Genomic DNA, 17496 nt, shown 5'->3' with positions numbered 1-17496 from the left:
AATAATCAACAATGTTATTCAACATCAACTATCACATATAGTTCACCAGTTCAAGCATTCTCATATTCCAAGTAAGAGGGAAAACAACATCTCATGATAAATATCATATTCAACATCCACAATTCATCATACATAAACATGACTATCAATAATCAACAATGTCATTCAACATCAACTATCACATATAGTTCACCAATTCAAGCATTTCTCACATTCCAAGTAAGATAGCATACATATCTCATGATAAGCATCATATCCAAAATATAATCACTCATTCATACAACTTCACTTAGTCATACAAGAATAATCACAATAACTCACAAGACAATTTGCTCAAGAAACATTTCCAACAAAAATCCAAATCATGCGGCAAACGACCAACATTGATAATTTTCAAAGTTAGGTAACTTGTTTAAGTTTGAAATCCTACAATTCAATCTTAATCAATCATGTAGTCAAGGACTTAAGCCACTTACAAACTATTAGAAATTAGTTCAAAGGATAGCTTAAGTTCGTATGAGAAAAACTAAGACAAAACGACATTTAGCTCAAAACCCGTTTTCACCGATTCAACTCCGCCCAAAATATTTCTTAAACCATCAACACATTCACATTCTCAAATACATAAATGCATACTCAATTATTCACTCTAAGTACTTCATTAAACCCAATATCAAGTTTGGAAAAGTTTCACGGCTTAAAGAAAAAGTTATGATAAGTTTTCACAAAAATTCACATGACCCATGTGTAGTAATTTGATCATAACTCAAGTTCTAAAAATCATTTGGACCTCAAACCAACGCCATTAGAAAGCTAACAAAATTATCTTAAATTTTCATGTTTACATCAAAATCCAATTCAAAGCGGAAAGGGATGAAAATAGTGAAATATGCAGGATCTGGTTCGCAGAAATCGTGTCACGATTTTACGTCCAGAAACACTGAATTTTCGGCCAACAAAATCGTGACACGCTTGCCAAATCGTGACACGTTTTGCCAGCATCAGGTCCAGAAATCAGTTCTTCAAAAAGTGCGTTTTTCACCATTTCGCGCGTAAAATTCAAACCGTTAATCGGATTTTGATGCCGTTTTCGCCTACACGCTCCTGAGACTTGACTCTAACATAATCTACAAAAATTTCATGTTTCAACCATCCCAAAATTCATTTTCCAAAACCTCACATAATCACTTATTGGCGAAAACGCTTAAACATCGACATTTCACACGAAAAACCCGTTTTCTCCCAAACGACTCAACTAACATAACCACAACATTAAAACAGAAATTCTCATAGGTTCAATTCATCCAACAATAACAAAATTTCAATCAACAACCATATATATATCAAAAGTTCATTTTGGTCCTTCACATGAACACTTAACTCAACTTCACCAATTTCACAAAACCACCAACAACAATTTAGTTCTCATCATCAATCCATAATTATGTATACCCAAATCATGATTCACTCACAATAGCATCAGTTAACAATAACCACATCAATGGAATATGAATCACATCTCATTTCAATCAAAACATATCAAATTTCATCAATTAAGCATAATTTCATAACTTAACATTTATACATACTTTGAAACATGTAATTTCACCCACAAACATACCATAATCATCAATTCATGCACAAGAAAATAGCATCACAGCAAGAGCACGAATTTAGCAACAATTGTTTATCAACCCATTTTCATACAACATGAGAAAATGCAAAAATTGTACATGATTATGATAATAACTAACCCCCTTACCTTAGAAGAAGATTAACCCAAACTCTTGCTTCAATTCAGCTCCTAATCTTACCCCAATTGATTCCTCAAGCTATTCTCTTCAAAACCCTTGTTCTTCTCTTCACCTCTTTCTCTCTCTACCTCTCTCTCTCTAGGAAAATATTTTGTGAAGTGAATGAATGATATTTTCTATAACAACCCTAATGTTATCTCCCTTAATGGGCTCAATCTTAGACCCTAATGGGCTTAACCCATTCTAACACAATTCTAAAAAGTTTCTATACACTCAACGGTAATTACTAACAACAGTAAAATATAACCAACGGTCACTAAACGGTAAAAATTAATCACTACACTAGTAACTTAGTAAAATAAGGGTTCTCACTAAATATTAAAATAATTCTCACCAAAATTATCATTTTACCCTTACCCGCCAAATGACCAAAATACCCTCCTAATACGGTAATCCATGTAAATGCACCCAATGACAATTAATAACACACAAACACATAATAAAAGTAATTAAAATAAATCTAGCTAAAAATCGGGCTGTTACACTCTGAACAACATTAATATTATAAACCACTTCGTTTCTACCCCAAGGACCAACTCATAACTCTTCGTGCGACACAGATTGCAAGAACCCTAAACAAGGTTGTCTGTCACTGTGCAGCTCGCGAGGCGAGCCATTCTACTCGCTATGGCGAGTTCAGGAAAAAGGCTACTCGCCTTGGCGAATACGTTACTCGCCTTGGCGAGCAAGAAACAGGGTGCTCTCGGGAACTTGACATTTTTCACCCAAAAATCCCATTTTAAACTTCCCTACGTCCAATTCTGATCCAAAAACTTGCCTAATCATTCTTATACATGTTAAGGCACTCAAAACCATCTATAACTCGACCCAAAAGGTTAATTCACAAAATCATGTTTTCCTCTCTGGTCAACTCGCTATGGCGAGGGGTTACTCGTAGTGGCGAGCGACAAAGGGTCACTCGCGAGGCGAAAGGATTTGCTCGCGATGCGAGTGATGATGTTCATCCCTCGCGAGGCGAGGATCATTACACGCCAGGGCGAGCGATGAATGTCAACTCGGGCAGAATCGCAGATTTTCTCAAAACTCATCTAATTCCATGGTTCTAACCTTAAAACTGATTCTAATAATTGTTATATGAATTATCTAAGGTCTGTACTCAGTTTCTACATCAAATTAACAGTTTTCCATCATCTAATCATCAATTCATCACTTTGAACCCTAATTCTCAAATTCTAAAACTTCAACCTACAACCATGTTAAATTCAATTTTCAGAATCACATACTCAGAATTATTGAAGGTTAGTCCCACCCTTACCTTATGATTAACAATCGGCAACCTTTCCTCTTTGGTTCTTCTCCTCTCTTGTTTTCTCCCTTTTCTCCAAAACTTGTTTTACGTGAAAACTATTCTGACTTATTTTCTCCTATTTATTCCCTCAGCCCTCTTTATCTTATTTCCTCTTATTCCACTAAACTCTCTAAATTCTCAAAACAGCCTCTCATCTCAATATTATTTTATTTTCAAATCTTATTCTATTAAATAATAAAATAACACCACTTAGTAAAATAACAACACACCACATAATCATTTAAATCACATAAATCATATAAATATACTCTAAACTTAATAAAATAATCAAATAATTAAATAGGGTGTTACACCTACTCTGGGGGCTACCAAACTAGGAAAGAAATCCACTAGTGTAGTCTTTATTCTAAGCTCTCAGCAAACTCCTCGTTTACTCTAAAGACCTGGGACCTACCCGTATAGACTTCAACCTAGGAACTCCTAGATCTGAGATCCCATCTCACTCTCCTAATGGTCGGTCATAGCCCATGTGACCTATCAGACCTAAACACAAACTCAACAGTGAAATTATCTTCAAACAAACAACTAACACCTTGTTTCACAACTTCGGTGTAGTACACAAAAGTATCAAACTCACATACAGTTCTAAACAAGTATCACATATGATACAAGAAAGTATCACAATAAAGGTTCTAAACTTGCATCACAAACGATACAAGAATAGAGCACATGTAGACTCAAAACTCTAAAATTTAAATTTTTTAGTATAACGACTTGAATGATCAATTAGGTCTTGAAGTTTCCTTTATATACTGAAGCAGCTTGGGCTAAATACATTAATTGGGCTTCAGCACAAAGCAGATCGGTTCAGCTAATATGTGAAAGTTGTACCACTGATACTTTTTTCCGTTATCATTTTTTCAATAACGCTTCGCCACAAAAAAAAAAAAAACGCCGTAAAAGATTATTATTTTTTTGTTACCAAAATATCCTAAAAAGATTGATCAAATAAATAAATAGTTGGAATTAAAAAATATAACAATAGGTTTTGTCTGTCCAGTAATCTCGGTGGAAAAATTAAAATCACAAGTACAAATATTTACATATTAAGGCATATATTTATAGTATATATAATATATATTTGGACACTCAAACAACATAGTCGCTTTGGCCGAGTGGTTAAGGCGTGTGCCTGCTAAGTACATGGGGTTTCCCCGCGAGAGTTCGAATCTCTCAGGCGACGTATTTGTAATTTTTTTTTTCATTACTTTGAATGCTTCATTTGTTTTATTTTTAGGGAACGCTTCATTTTCGAAAAACACAATATTTTATTTCTTCCTATCTTTTTAATCTTTTCGAATTTTTCTTTTCTTTATGAAATTGAAAATACCAATTTATTAACATTGAAAACTCCAATTTGTAGTGATCTAATGCCCCTTTTTGAAAGTATTCAACTTTTTTTTTTTTGAAGGAAAAGAAAAGTATTGAACTACTTCATTTTTATTTTCTTCCTCTTCATTCTGCATTTTCCCTTTCATCGTGTCTCTTTTTATGAATTCCTCCCTTCTTAATTAAAAACCCTTTTACTAAAAAGTCATCTCGTTAACTAAGTCCCTATATGAATTACTATAAACATTTTTTTTTAGTACCTATTTTATTTTAGTTAAATGGGTAATATTGATGTGCAATCAAATGGTCAAGAGTCTGAAACACCACAATTTTGCATTCAAGGTGGCTTGAAAACTATTAACCTTGGTGAGGAAATTGGACCCACATAGGTTGTAAATACCCCAAAAACAAGATTGCAACTAAAGAAGGGTGGAGTTCTCATTCAATCCTGGCTCGCTATTCCAATGGATCCAATTGTCGGGCTTGATAAAAAAGGAGATAATTTTTCGAAGAGGATTGATTAAGCTTATAAAAAACCATCGTGACAAGAATTATCACGAAAGGAAACTTAAGGCACTACAAGGTTGATGTTGGAAAATGAACCTCTCTGTTCATAACTTCGTTGAAAAAAAACGAAAGTTTAGGAGGGTAAATCAAAACAAAATTTTAGCTTATGGAGCATATTCATCCCCTTCTAACCCATCGATAGCAATGAGTTGTGAATACAATCTACCATCACGTACTTTGTTACGTCGTCCAATTGGCCAAAAGACAGTCAGAAGGAAGGAGAAAGAAAAGTTTGCGGAAATGTCTACCCTTAAGGTCAAATTAAATGCTTCAGAAGATGACATCCAGATTTTTGCACGTGATTATGCACGTATTGAGGGTGAAAAAGCCGAGATAGAGAGAAAATGTGTCAATGTAGAGATGAGGAAGGCCAAGAGTGACATATAAAGGGAGAACATGAATGATTTTAAAATACTCAAGAAGGATACATCAATTATGAATTCAAGACAACTAAAGCTCATGAAATGTTATTTTATTGAAGAGATCAAAATGAAATAAAAGCTCATGAAATGTTGTGCAATATGATTAGAGGAAAATATGTACTTAATCAATGTGATTATGTACGTTGGAAAATTTTTAGATTTTCATAATTATTATATTTTTAGTCGTTATTCAAACTAGTTGTTATTCAAACCAGCCGTTATGCAAACTCAATGTTATTTAAACTAGACTTTATTCAAAGTATTTGTTATTCATAGCCCTATAAATAATTTTAACATGCACAATAACTTAACGATCCTTCCCAACTTTTCCCCTTCTCAATATCAAATTTCTTCTCAAATGGATCCTTTCAATCCTTCCCATATTGCATAAATGTTCATCGAATATATGAATGATGATTTTATTTGAAAGTCAAACACAAGAAGAAGTCGTAAGTTCTAACTGACCTAGATGTTAAAGAAGAAATACAGAGGAACCATGAAGAGTGACATAATCGATTATTCAATAATTATTTTTCAAATACACAAATTAGTAGTTTCATCGAAGACATTGAATTGGTAAACATGTATTTCTTTGTATTATTAAAGTTCTTGGTCACCATGATGAATATCATGATAGAATCAAAGAAGACGATCGGGGAGATCTTGAGGGGTCCTTGGTAGCTAGGAGGGTCTTACATAGAGGCGGAAACCGTTGTGACACTCCCGTTGAAAACAAAGCTACCCTTACAAGGCTCTTTCATTCATGAGGTAGGACGTGACTTCTCTACTCGGATCCATGTGTCGGAGTTAGTTGATGATAAGTTGCATTATATTAGTGATGATAGTCATTACATAATTATGTGCATATTATAAGTTGTTGATAATATGTATAATTGCATGAACACCTATCATACATGTCTTGTTTGAATATGCTTGGATTGTGAATTCTCATCGTACAAACAACCACAAGAAATCTACGGTAAATAGAGCTAAACCGAAGTGATACCTTTTGTATAAAGAGACTATGTGTTATATTTATATGATAATAAAATTTTAACTTTTCCTCACATTTTTACCATATAAACGATAATTTTGTAACTTTTAACTAACGACAATGCCACAATGCTCGCAAGAAGAACATGAAGTTAGAAGAAAGAAGATGTCCAGATATACAATTTTATGTTTGGCTCGTCCGTCTTTTTATTTTAAAGTCATAAATATCATCTGTGTATGGGGCAGAGCCAACCCAAATTTTATTAAAAGTAAGTGATGCTTAAAGTAAAATTCAATATATGAGCCTTTTTTTTTTGTTAGAATTATTGTTTGTAAAATCTAATGAAAAATAATTTCTGTTGGTAGATCTAAATCAGAGACTTTGGTGACCTTACTCTTAGGCCGACCCTCGTGTGGGGGCACAACTTAAATTTTGTGTATTGATACACAAATGAGTGATTACTACTGCCATGGTCAACATGTCCACCACTTTGTGTCGTGTACCATTGCTGCAATACCATGCATGCTTGAACACTATCATCTTATTTTGGATTACCAATCTCATGCATTGTAAAATTCATTCAAACCATCATGAATAGGAAAACTAAAATAACGAAAAACACTATTTTTCTCCTATATCAACACATTGGTTTCCACTTTCAATGTCACCACCACCACCCTAAAAAGTCACATAACATTACATAGTTACCCCTATTTATGATTCACCTTTTATTATAGTTTATGTTTGTTGGTGGACATAATTCCTGTTTGCAGATTTTAGGTCTACAATCGGTATTGTAGTTGAATATAAAGCCTTTGAAAGCTGAAACATACAGCTGTACGGTACCATATTATTGTAGTGGTGTCACATGCAGCAGAGATTGATTTCCCTCTCATAAATGTAATGTATATCTTCACATATTTATTACTACCACTATTCTATCTTAATGTCTCAGTATATTTGTTCTTTCTAGTTTCTAGTGTAATGCTTTCCCTTTTCCTTTCTAATGTTGATGCATTTATTTCTTATGGTGATTGAAGGAAACTTAAAGCAACTATTTTAAGCTGAGAGAATTAGACTCACCTCTATATGAGGGGATGCATTTATTTTTATGGTTAATAATGTCAATGATGTTGCAATTCATACAGACTGTAAGACAACTGAACTTTATAGTTGCAACGTACTTTAAATATAATCAAAAGAATAAATTAAAGTTAACGGTTATTAAGAGTAATAGACAATTTCCTGTCAGAAAGAAAGGGTACATCGACAATTTAATTTAATCTTACTCTAATTTTTTTTTTTTCAAATTAATTAAAAGATGTTCTAAACCATTATATATAATTGAACTATTTACTTGTACTTTAAACCATTAAACTTGTTGATAAAATACATATTAAAATACCCATAGCAATAACCAATTTCAAATACTTCATTGATTTAATATATACATTTTCTTATATAAATGTGTTCGATGTATTTAGAAAAAATAATAAATGTATTTAATAATGTAAATTGAGAATTTTTTAGGGGATAAATTGAGACTTATAATACGTGTGACCTCATACACAAGGTTTTTTTTTGGTAGCTTTAAAAAAATAGACTTTTTTTTGGAAGTTTCGCCCTCAAATATAAGAAAAGATCACTCATTTAAGAAGCATTTACAACTTCTTTTAATTTTATACTCATATTTCATATTTAATATAAAGATTTAATTGTAATTTCGGTCCTTTATGTTCACTAATTTTGCAGATTTGACCCCTATTTTAAAATTTGACAGATTTGACCCTTGTATCACATTTTGAATTGAAAAATTAATATATGTTTGAAATGAAATGATATTATGATCTGATAACAAAAAAAGGTCAACATCGATGAAATTGTAAGATAATATCACAAAAAACATGTCATATCGCCATGTTTTAGAATCACCACTTGATAGACGAACAAGCCTTTATTTTTTTTTACAGATAGAGGAACAAGCCTATTAAGTTTTAAAATAGGGAAATTAATTTTAAAAAATGGTGAAAATAGAGGACTCGGTCTGCAGTTAAACTTTGGAAAATGTTAACAAATGTTCTTAAGACAATATTTAAACAACAAAAAATGATAACTTTTGCATAAAAAGTTATATAATTATAAATTTTACACATTCTCAACGAATATTACATTTTTTTTGGTAGAAACGAATATTACATTTATAAACATCACATAATTACATTGATCTTTATAATTTTTATTTTTTTCTTATATTATTTTCGACTGTTAAAATTGAGGCTTAACTCATCCTTACAAAATCGGCTTGTAAGGTGATGATTGTCTCCTCTTTATAAAATCATCTCAAAAGTCTTATCTATCCTATATGTGACTTAGGTTTTTCACAATATGAACTCCAAATTACAAAATTTTCCTTGCAGAATTGGAAGTGAAGGACAAAAAAAAAAATCAATTTATATTAGTATTTTTTTAGATAAATAGGCGAAATGACAAATATATAACCATTGGCACTCACACATATCGGTGAAAGGGTTGTGGTTCGAACCTCGGTCATAATTTCGAATCACAATTTTGATACTTTTATAACTTGGGTAGGGTCATGCATTATCATATACAGAGGTCGGGATTCAAACTCCGGACACCCCACTTATTCACTTTAAAAAATGTGAATTTTAACCACGAGACTTTTTTTAAAAAAAAAAAAAAAAAAAAAAAACATGTGACTTATATATGAGCATTTATTACAAATAAAAAGAAGATAATATAAAAAAGCCTAATAAAAAAGAATAAATTAATATGAAACTTTAATGTTTGTTGTGTTTTTAAAGTGTGTGAATGTTGAGCACAGTGCAAAGAAAAAGTAAAAGAGACTAAATCTGTGGTGTGGTGTTGTTGGTTTCTTCTGCTACTCCTCACAACACAAACCAACCATTTCTGTTTCAACAACAACATCAAAAGGTAAATGTAAATCACCACCTCTTCAACTTTCCTTTCTTTTCTCTCTGTTTCCCTAGAAAATCTCTCTTCAACAGACCAACCAACATCAAAGGTTTTTCAAATTTACAACCTTTTTTGTTTTTCACAAACATTTAACCAACTTACACATTTGTTGGGTCTTACACATTACATGTTTTGTGCTTTTTTTGTTTTTGTTTTTTTTTAAGGTTTTTTTGTTCATGTTATTTTACATTTTACTATGAATTTGTTATTTAAATGTGGTTTTTTTTTTTTATTATAAATTTTTGTGCAGTTATTATTTTTAAAGGGTAGTGATTTTTGTTTGAGAAATTGCAAAGATGAATGATGGAAGACAAATGGGGGTGCATTACATGGATGGTGGTGGTTTTCCTTATGCTGTGAATGAAAACTTTGTGGATTTCTTTCAAGGGATTAATCATGTGCCTGTCAATTATGCCTTTCCTGGTTCAATGCCTGATCAGGTTTTTCTTTTTTCTTGTAATTTTTTATTTTTATTTTTATTTGTGTTTCAATTTTCATATTGTTTGATGTTGGTAGTTGTGGTTACATGGTTTAATTAATTCATGGTATGCATGAATTTGTACTTGCAATGTGTGTTGTTGTGGGAATTTATGACCCTCTGGTCTCATATATAAGTGAAGATTCATTTTTCAGATTTGTTGAATAATTAATGTGTTTGGTGGTTTATAATATAGACCTCATACATCAGTTGTTCAATAACGAGTCCTCGTGAGCTTAGCTATGCAAGGTCTAGGGTTCAAACCCCGGCCACCACAAAAAAAAGTTATTCAATAACGAACCAGAAAAACTATTGCTGATATATGAGACCGGAGGGAGTATTATTTTGTAGGCAAATAGTAGGAGGAGGGGGGGAATGTTAGTAGCAGGGATCTAACCCTGAACCTCTTACATACAATTTCTTCGATGTCCTAACCCATACCATTGTGTTACTCAATCAGGAACAAAATTTTAAGTTGTAAATAATGTAGGAAATTTTTAGTTTTAATCGTAAATATTTTTTATTTTTTTTTACCAATGTTACGTTGTAGATTTTTATTTTTTTACCAACATTACGTTGGTTTGAGTGGAACTGTGCTCGGATCCTTAAGCAAGGTCTCGGGTTCGAGCCTTGTGGATGAAATAATAACGTGGTTGGGAGGGGATACCTTACTAAAGTTGGTCAACCAAGTTTCTCGGTGGAGAGTAGTCATTGACATAACCGGTGTATACTGCACACTCACAACATGGTCACCCAAAAAGGTTGAATAATATCTTAGAATATGGGAATAAAAGCAGAAATTTGCACCACTTAATTTTAGTATCTGTTGTTGCTACTGCTTCCCAACAGTTTTGTAATAGAACTAGAGTACGAGGGTTACTAATGGTGGTTGAGTCTAGCGCAAGGGGATAGTCTCTGAACATGGTGAACCACGGTTTAATTTCCAGAGTGGGATAGAGTTTTGGTGCTCAACGACTCAATTACGGTTCACCCAAAAAACGAGCTCATAATGTTTGACAGGGGGGAGCTAGTGCTTGTAAGGTCTATATTTTCGTTCAAAAGTTTTTTAATCCGAATAGGAAAATCAAGTACAAAAATAACGTGACAATGATGAAGTGACAATTACCTTTCTTTGAGTTGAATTACAACAGTGGACGGGTAATGTCATGCCAAAATCAACTATAGTTTTCTCTTATGTTTGATTTTTTAACTATAGTCTTCTATTTGCACGTGCTTTGTATAATATGATACTGTTTTTATTATCAAACATGATCATGACTATGTAATTATATGTTCTGTCTAGGAAAGTGTCTACTGGTCAATGAACATGAGTCCTTATAAGTTTGGAATGTCTGGCCCTGGAAGTACATCTTATTATAATTCGTACGAGTTAAATGATAATTTGCCAAGAATGGAGAACAATAGGGTTGAATGGGAATACCCGTCTGAAGTAATCTCTGAGGAACCGGCTACATCGGATTCTCCGCCAAGAAGAGACGGAGTTAACATGCAGACTATCCCTGAAGAATGTTAGTAGAATTTTTATTTTACTTTACTGTAAGCATAAGTCTGTGATCACATCCTTGGTTTCTACGATATAGTTTTTGACTTTGTACTGTAATAGACAATATTAATTACTTTAGGACCTGTTTTGATTGTCTTGTCTAAGTTTATCTACTCACATAAGCACTTGTGAGGTTGTTTGGAAGAGCTTATGGACACAAATTATAACAATGACTATAAGCTGTTTTCTACTTATTTCCTTAAGCTCTCCAGAATAGCTTATAAAAACAATTTATAACTTATATGAAAACAATTTCACTTCATTCCATCTTTTGCTATAGAAATAGCTTATACATAAGCACTTAGATGATAAACACTTAAGCTGTATATCCAAATCAGGGATGCTAGTAGCAAATTAGTGTATGTGGACATAGTGTGGGTCTTGTCTCGTTCGACGTAACTCTTTATGATTGTTATCAATGTGTTGCTTTTATTGCTGTTTAAACTGTTTGGGAAAACAAGAAAAATGATATGATAGCATCTTTATCTTTTAGGTTTCTTTTTCAGACAGTCCTAATCATACTAACCTTTTAATTGATGCTTTTTATGTTTATCTCCCTTGAGTTGAATTATAGGCCACTGTTTTAGATGTTAATGATTTATTTAGTTAGCTAAGCTATGAAAATAAAAATGTAGTATAATAATTATTTTTAATGTCTTCTGCAGGTAGTCCCAATCATCAAGAGTCGAGTAGTAGCCAGGTTGAGGTAGGAATCCTTGTTATTAACAGGGCCTAAATTTTAGATCTTAACTAAATCATTTTTGGTTTAATGTTCAATCTTTTTCCTGGTAGAAACACTGGGTCCCCTATGCTTGAAATTAGGGGGGACATTGTTTCAAAGATAGTTGGCTGAAAATGTCATATTTTCATCAGAAATGCTAATCTAGTCACCCACCCTACATTTTTTTTGGATACAATAACCTTTATGTGTAAATGTTGATTAAAATGAGTAGTTGAGCAGTACTTGGCAAATAGTCCCCTAGTCTCAGTTTCAGAAATTAAAACGAGTAGACGACGCTAAGGATTAATTAAACAGTACTTGTAGTAATGACAAACTTATTGTGTTATGTATTTATTGCTGGCTGAATATCAAACAGAACAGTAGAGATATCTCTCTCAATCAGAACTGTTTTCTCCACTTTTTATTTTAAAGTTCTCATTATATTATGTCAAAACATGTCACAAAGATTTATTTTAACACTTTGATTTCATTTCATATACTACACCAAATTACTGTTTTTTCACAAGCTCTTTTATACTAGGAATTATCTTATTTGAAATGAAGACTTAAAAGTAGTATTGGACTTAGGATAACACTGCGTTTAATTGCTAACTTCAACAAGTTAATCCTTAACTTTTCTATGATATTTTCAAATTGTTGGTGATCAGAGACAGTATATCCTCTTAATTTTCTAATCCCTGCTCTGTGTTGCATTGCTGCAGGTCATATGGCAAGACAACATTGATCCTGACAATATGACTTATGAGGTGTGTTAAAGTGTCACATGCATGCGTAGTTTTAGTTTTAAAGTTTGTTTTACTCATTTTAAATCATAGAATGTTAAAATAGTTAGGATTTACTAAACATCAGATGCAATTAATTCATGCTGACTTATGTAGCACCGACACCGGACACGACACCGTCACATGTAGTTACATTCATTAACTTCTATTTTCTCAACTTACTATCGGTGTCTACGTGTTAGTAGCATGTCCGTGTGTGATAGATGCTAATAGCATATAAGATTAATTAATTTAACATATTAACTATTGAGATGGTAAGTAGGCAAGTTAACATGTTGCCAGATTCAAATTTATGTTTAGGAATTACAGATTGTTTTCATGTTTATGCATTTTTAAAGTATCGTATAAATGTTCAATATGATATGTCAAGATCCAACTTTTCTAAAAGCTTATGCTGTTTGGTGAAAACTCATGAATGATTGTATATGTCAAGTCTCCTCAAAAAGTCATTTGGACTTTAAGTTGGATAGTGCACATTCTCACTTAACATGTGCTAAATTCAACTTTGATTTAGAAGAGTAGGAGTTTTAAGGATTAAGCACCTAAAAGCTTGGTCATATGAGCCCTGGTACATGTTCAAAAGCCAACATTCCCAAAGGTTTAAGTTGTTATGCTAAGGCTCATTATTTTTTTTGGATTAGCAAATGTTAGTAGTCAGTTTTTTACGAGGAGGAAGAATTTGTTAGCAGCAGTGATTGATCCTTTTTAGTACTCCTTGAACGTCTCAACTCATACCACTAAGCCACACCTTTGTGCATGAATAGTTTTATATCCAATAGTTTCAAAAGCATCCCAATATCAATTAGAAATAGTGTTCATCATATGACATCGAATTAGATTTTGAATAGTTATTAAGCATAACAAAGTGCATTTCCTTCAATATTTGGAATGTTTGCTTTACACCAAAGTGCTTCTTTGAGAAAGTTGCTAATTTACTATTGAAGTGAAATTTTTTTGTATTTTGTTCTGATTTGTGTTTTGATATTTTTCACCCTTCAGAAGATAAAAATTAGAAATCAGAAGAACAATAGCCACTGATATGTTTTATAAGTCACAGGAACTACTGGACCTAGGGGAGGCAGTTGGAACTCAAAGCCGAGGTCTTCCCCAAGAACTTATTGATACGCTTCCAACCTCGAAGTACAAATTTGGTAGCTTATTCAAAAGAAAAAATTCTGGGAAAAGGTAATATCTTGGTTCTCAACCTTTTTCTCGAGTAGATAATAAATATGAAGTGAATGAAGGCTAAAATTCTGTAATGAAACTTTTTGTGAAATACTTTGTAATGAAAACTTAATCTGTAATCTGATCAAAGTTATTATAATGAAAATTAGAGGATATGTGAAGGGAAACTTAATACATACTTCATGCTTGTTATATTTATAAACTATAGATTCATCCATATGTAATTGTAATTTATCATATTTTCGTTATCCTCAAATTCAATAACCACTGAATAGAGCAGAAAACTCATTTGGATATCACCGTTTTCATTTCTTAACTTTGTTTCCACAGTTCTTCTTCTCAAATGCCCTTGAAAATAGAATGGTATATTTGTTTCTTTTGCTTTCGTTAGGTATACAAAGTTTCGATTGAGCCTAAATTATGAAGATTAGGACTTGTTTAGTTTCTAAAAACATTTAGTTTTCATTTTCTAAAACTCGAGTACATTTTAAATTGTTAATAAATAGATGAAAGATTCATGTAGTGAACAAATTGTGTTCCTTTTACTCATGATCATATTGTATTGAAAACAGGTGTGTAGTTTGCCAGATGACATACAGAAGAGGTGACCAGCAAATGAAATTGCCATGCAGTCATGTTTATCATGGTGAATGCATTACCAAATGGCTTAGCATTAACAAGGTAGCTAAACCCGTTACTCCGAAATCCGCACTGAATCATGTTTTCTATACACTTTTAACCTTTCCAGTCCCCTATTCCTTATCACATTTACCTCATTCTTTTCAGAAATGTCCTGTTTGCAACACTGAGGTTTTTGGCGAGGAATCAACGCAGTAGCATCGGCATGGTGAAAAGGAGCTCTCTTGCTCTTTTAATTTTTGCTCCCTATCAATCTCTCTCTCCCTCCCTCCCCCCTTATTTAGTTTTAATTTCTTACACGTAGGTAGGTGTAGTATGAAAGACTGCGACACTTCTCACATGATACATGTTTTGTTTGATAGAAACTAGCCAGCAACCTAAGAATGGTTAATGTGTGATATTCTCTTAGATGTGTCTACTACCTTTGGTTTAGAAAGATGATAGATATGGTGTTGGGATTTTGGAATGAAAAATCTTATGAGCATGCATATGATGAATTGAAAAATGAAATATGTATGTAACAGGGGTGATTTTAGTGTTTGTTATCAACTGGACCATGATGCTGCTTAGGCATTTCTCAACTCCATGAACCGTGATGCTGCTTGTAGATCTTGATACGTACCTACTATTCTCCCATGTTGGATGCCTTCTTTGTTCATCTTTGAGAAAAATACATCAAAATTGATTTTTAATCAACCAAAGTATAAGTTTGTTGTTTTGAATCTTGAGAAATTGAAAATCATATTTAATAAGCATGTGTATCTACAACTAACTTTTGTTGATACTATACATCAAAAAAAACTTTTGTTGATACTAGTTGATACTCCAACATCAGCTAACAACAAATGTCTAACTTGAGAGGACAAAACACATCGATAATGAACAATTCACATTCACAAAACCCCGTATTAGCCAAAACATCAACACATTTTATTAGCCTCCCGGTAACAGTGACAACCTGCTCTTTAAATGTCATTTACCTGTAATGTCAGTTTACTATTTTTTGTCTCATAACCAATCCGAATGCCCCGCGAACACTCCTAAATGTTGAAAGTTGTGGCATTTAGGTAGGCTTCATTTCAGTCTTCATTATGTCGATATGACGGGGTGGGCTTCGTCTCACTTTACTTAGAGATACGAGCTAACTAATGCTTATAAAGTTTGAGTAGTCTTCTCCTTATAAACCTTAAATCGGTTTTTGTAGAGCTTGGTCATATATAACTCAAACTTTAAGATGATATCGTATTATATTCAAAATTTGCTGCAAGGCTTCATACATCATCCACACAATTGAGACCCATTCGGCTAGTTGTAAGGGAGTGTTAAAACTTTCATCTTTGCTTCTAGTTGACTAATTGTGCGTTTAAGATGTTTTTATTGTAGTCTCTGACATCTTCATTGTTTGGGTGTGAGGAGATGGATTTAGTTCCATATTGCTTAGAAAAGTGCCCTAGGTAGTGTATTGTATCGGGAAAATTGCTCTTCTACCATTAAAAAACGTTCACTCCCATACAAACTAACCAAAATACCCCCGCGTTAAGCTGAAATATAATCTACATGAGTTAACTTACACTGGGGTTATAACCTGCATGAGTTAACTCATGTGAGTAGCGAACGTGACATAAGTCACGTTGGGTTTAACATCTGTGTGAGTTAACTCATGCAGGAAGTGTTTTGGTCAGTTTGTACGAGTGTGAACGCTTTTTGTTGGAAGAAGATGGGATGAGAGGGGATAAGCTTAGCCCACTTTTTTTTTTTTCTTCATGCTAGACTAGAACTTCTATGATAGTATCCTATAAAGATAAAGTTTGCTTTGTTTAGACTAGAGTCGTTTTTTCTTCTGGCACTCTCTTAATTTTATTATACGATGTTATCCTATTGGATAAAGACTGCTTTTTCTTTTGACAATACAAAGACAAAAATACATAAGGGTTGTCCTTTATATATTGTACTAAGCACTTTATTTGGCTTTATTTATTATTTAGAATATAATAGCTAGTGCTCATGTACATTCAGTTTGTGTTTACCAATGGTTGCATATCGTGTTAAGGCCAATCTGTGGGTCAATTTGTCGCTTGTTAAAACAAAATCTGTGTTCTGGAGCCGCAATTCACATGCTCCAAGAAAAATGCTTCTTATCTTCCAAAGATACGGCCAACATCTCTCGAGAAATCCAGATTTTGCAGTACTAGTACTAGATCAGAAGAACAAGACAAAAATTATGACCATTACTTTTTCCTTCTTGTTACATTTTGATTATAGAATTCGAAATTTTGTATTGTCTAAATTTACATAATAATATTGAAGTATAATGTTAAGAAGATACGGCGGAAACATCTAACACTGACCTAAAACACAAGGATGAAGTTATGATAGTTAGTATGGTTCTTAAGTTGACCATCTCTGTTACAAATAAACTTCGTCTTTGTGCTCATACAATTCAAATTATTTAATCCGAACTAGTTTTCCCTGAATTCTTGACACAAGAGTGGTGTATATGGAGTGTTTGAATTTTATAATCCGAAAAAGACCAAGAAACACGCCCTGTTATATCGGATTTTCGGATTATAAAATTCAAAAATCGTCAGAAACAGTTCGGATTATATAATATGAAGCGTCCCAAATTGTATTTAAGCTTGAGGTTTTAAGGGTT

The 17496-nt window shown here is 32.8% G+C and overlaps 1 protein-coding gene and 1 non-coding gene across 4 annotated transcripts; both read left to right on the top strand.

Annotated features, from left to right (window-relative positions):
* Positions 1–4245: 4245 nt before the first annotated feature.
* TRNAS-GCU (transfer RNA serine (anticodon GCU)) lies at positions 4246–4327 on the top strand. Its single transcript has one exon. It is a non-coding gene; the product is annotated as a tRNA-Ser (tRNA).
* A 4949-nt stretch (positions 4328–9276) lies between these two features.
* On the top strand, positions 9277–15424 carry LOC25501042 (E3 ubiquitin-protein ligase BIG BROTHER). 3 transcript variants are annotated; one of them, XM_013589590.3, is made up of 8 exons: positions 9277–9411; positions 9704–9893; positions 11235–11460; positions 12161–12201; positions 12939–12983; positions 14077–14204; positions 14777–14885; positions 14991–15424. In XM_013589590.3, the coding sequence occupies exons 2-8, from the start codon at positions 9750–9752 to the stop codon at positions 15039–15041; spliced, it is 744 nt and encodes a 247-aa protein (XP_013445044.1). In that variant the 5' UTR covers positions 9277–9411; positions 9704–9749; the 3' UTR covers positions 15042–15424. The 3 variants fall into 3 exon arrangements, with proteins under 3 accessions (XP_013445044.1, XP_024627818.1, XP_024627819.1); XM_024772050.2 differs by having other exon boundaries at positions 14071–14204; XM_024772051.2 differs by having other exon boundaries at positions 9297–9502; positions 14071–14204.
* The last annotated feature ends 2072 nt before the right edge of the window (positions 15425–17496 follow it).

This window comes from Medicago truncatula, chromosome 8 (genome assembly GCF_003473485.1).
Source record: "Medicago truncatula cultivar Jemalong A17 chromosome 8, MtrunA17r5.0-ANR, whole genome shotgun sequence".
Lineage (NCBI taxonomy): Eukaryota > Viridiplantae > Streptophyta > Magnoliopsida > Fabales > Fabaceae > Medicago > Medicago truncatula.
The sequence above is the reverse complement of the archived record's forward strand: the minus strand, read 5'-3'. Positions and strand labels throughout refer to the sequence as shown.

Excerpts from the sequence above, each read along its gene's own strand:
- LOC25501042 (XM_024772050.2), top strand. The coding sequence starts at position 9,750 with ATGAATGATGGAAGACAAATGGGGGTGCATTACATGGATGGTGGTGGT. Across the intron at positions 9,894-11,234 it reads CTGGTTCAATGCCTGATCAG|GAAAGTGTCTACTGGTCAAT; the intron begins GTTTTTCTTTTT and ends TGTTCTGTCTAG. Across the intron at positions 11,461-12,160 it reads GCAGACTATCCCTGAAGAAT|GTAGTCCCAATCATCAAGAG; the intron begins GTTAGTAGAATT and ends TGTCTTCTGCAG.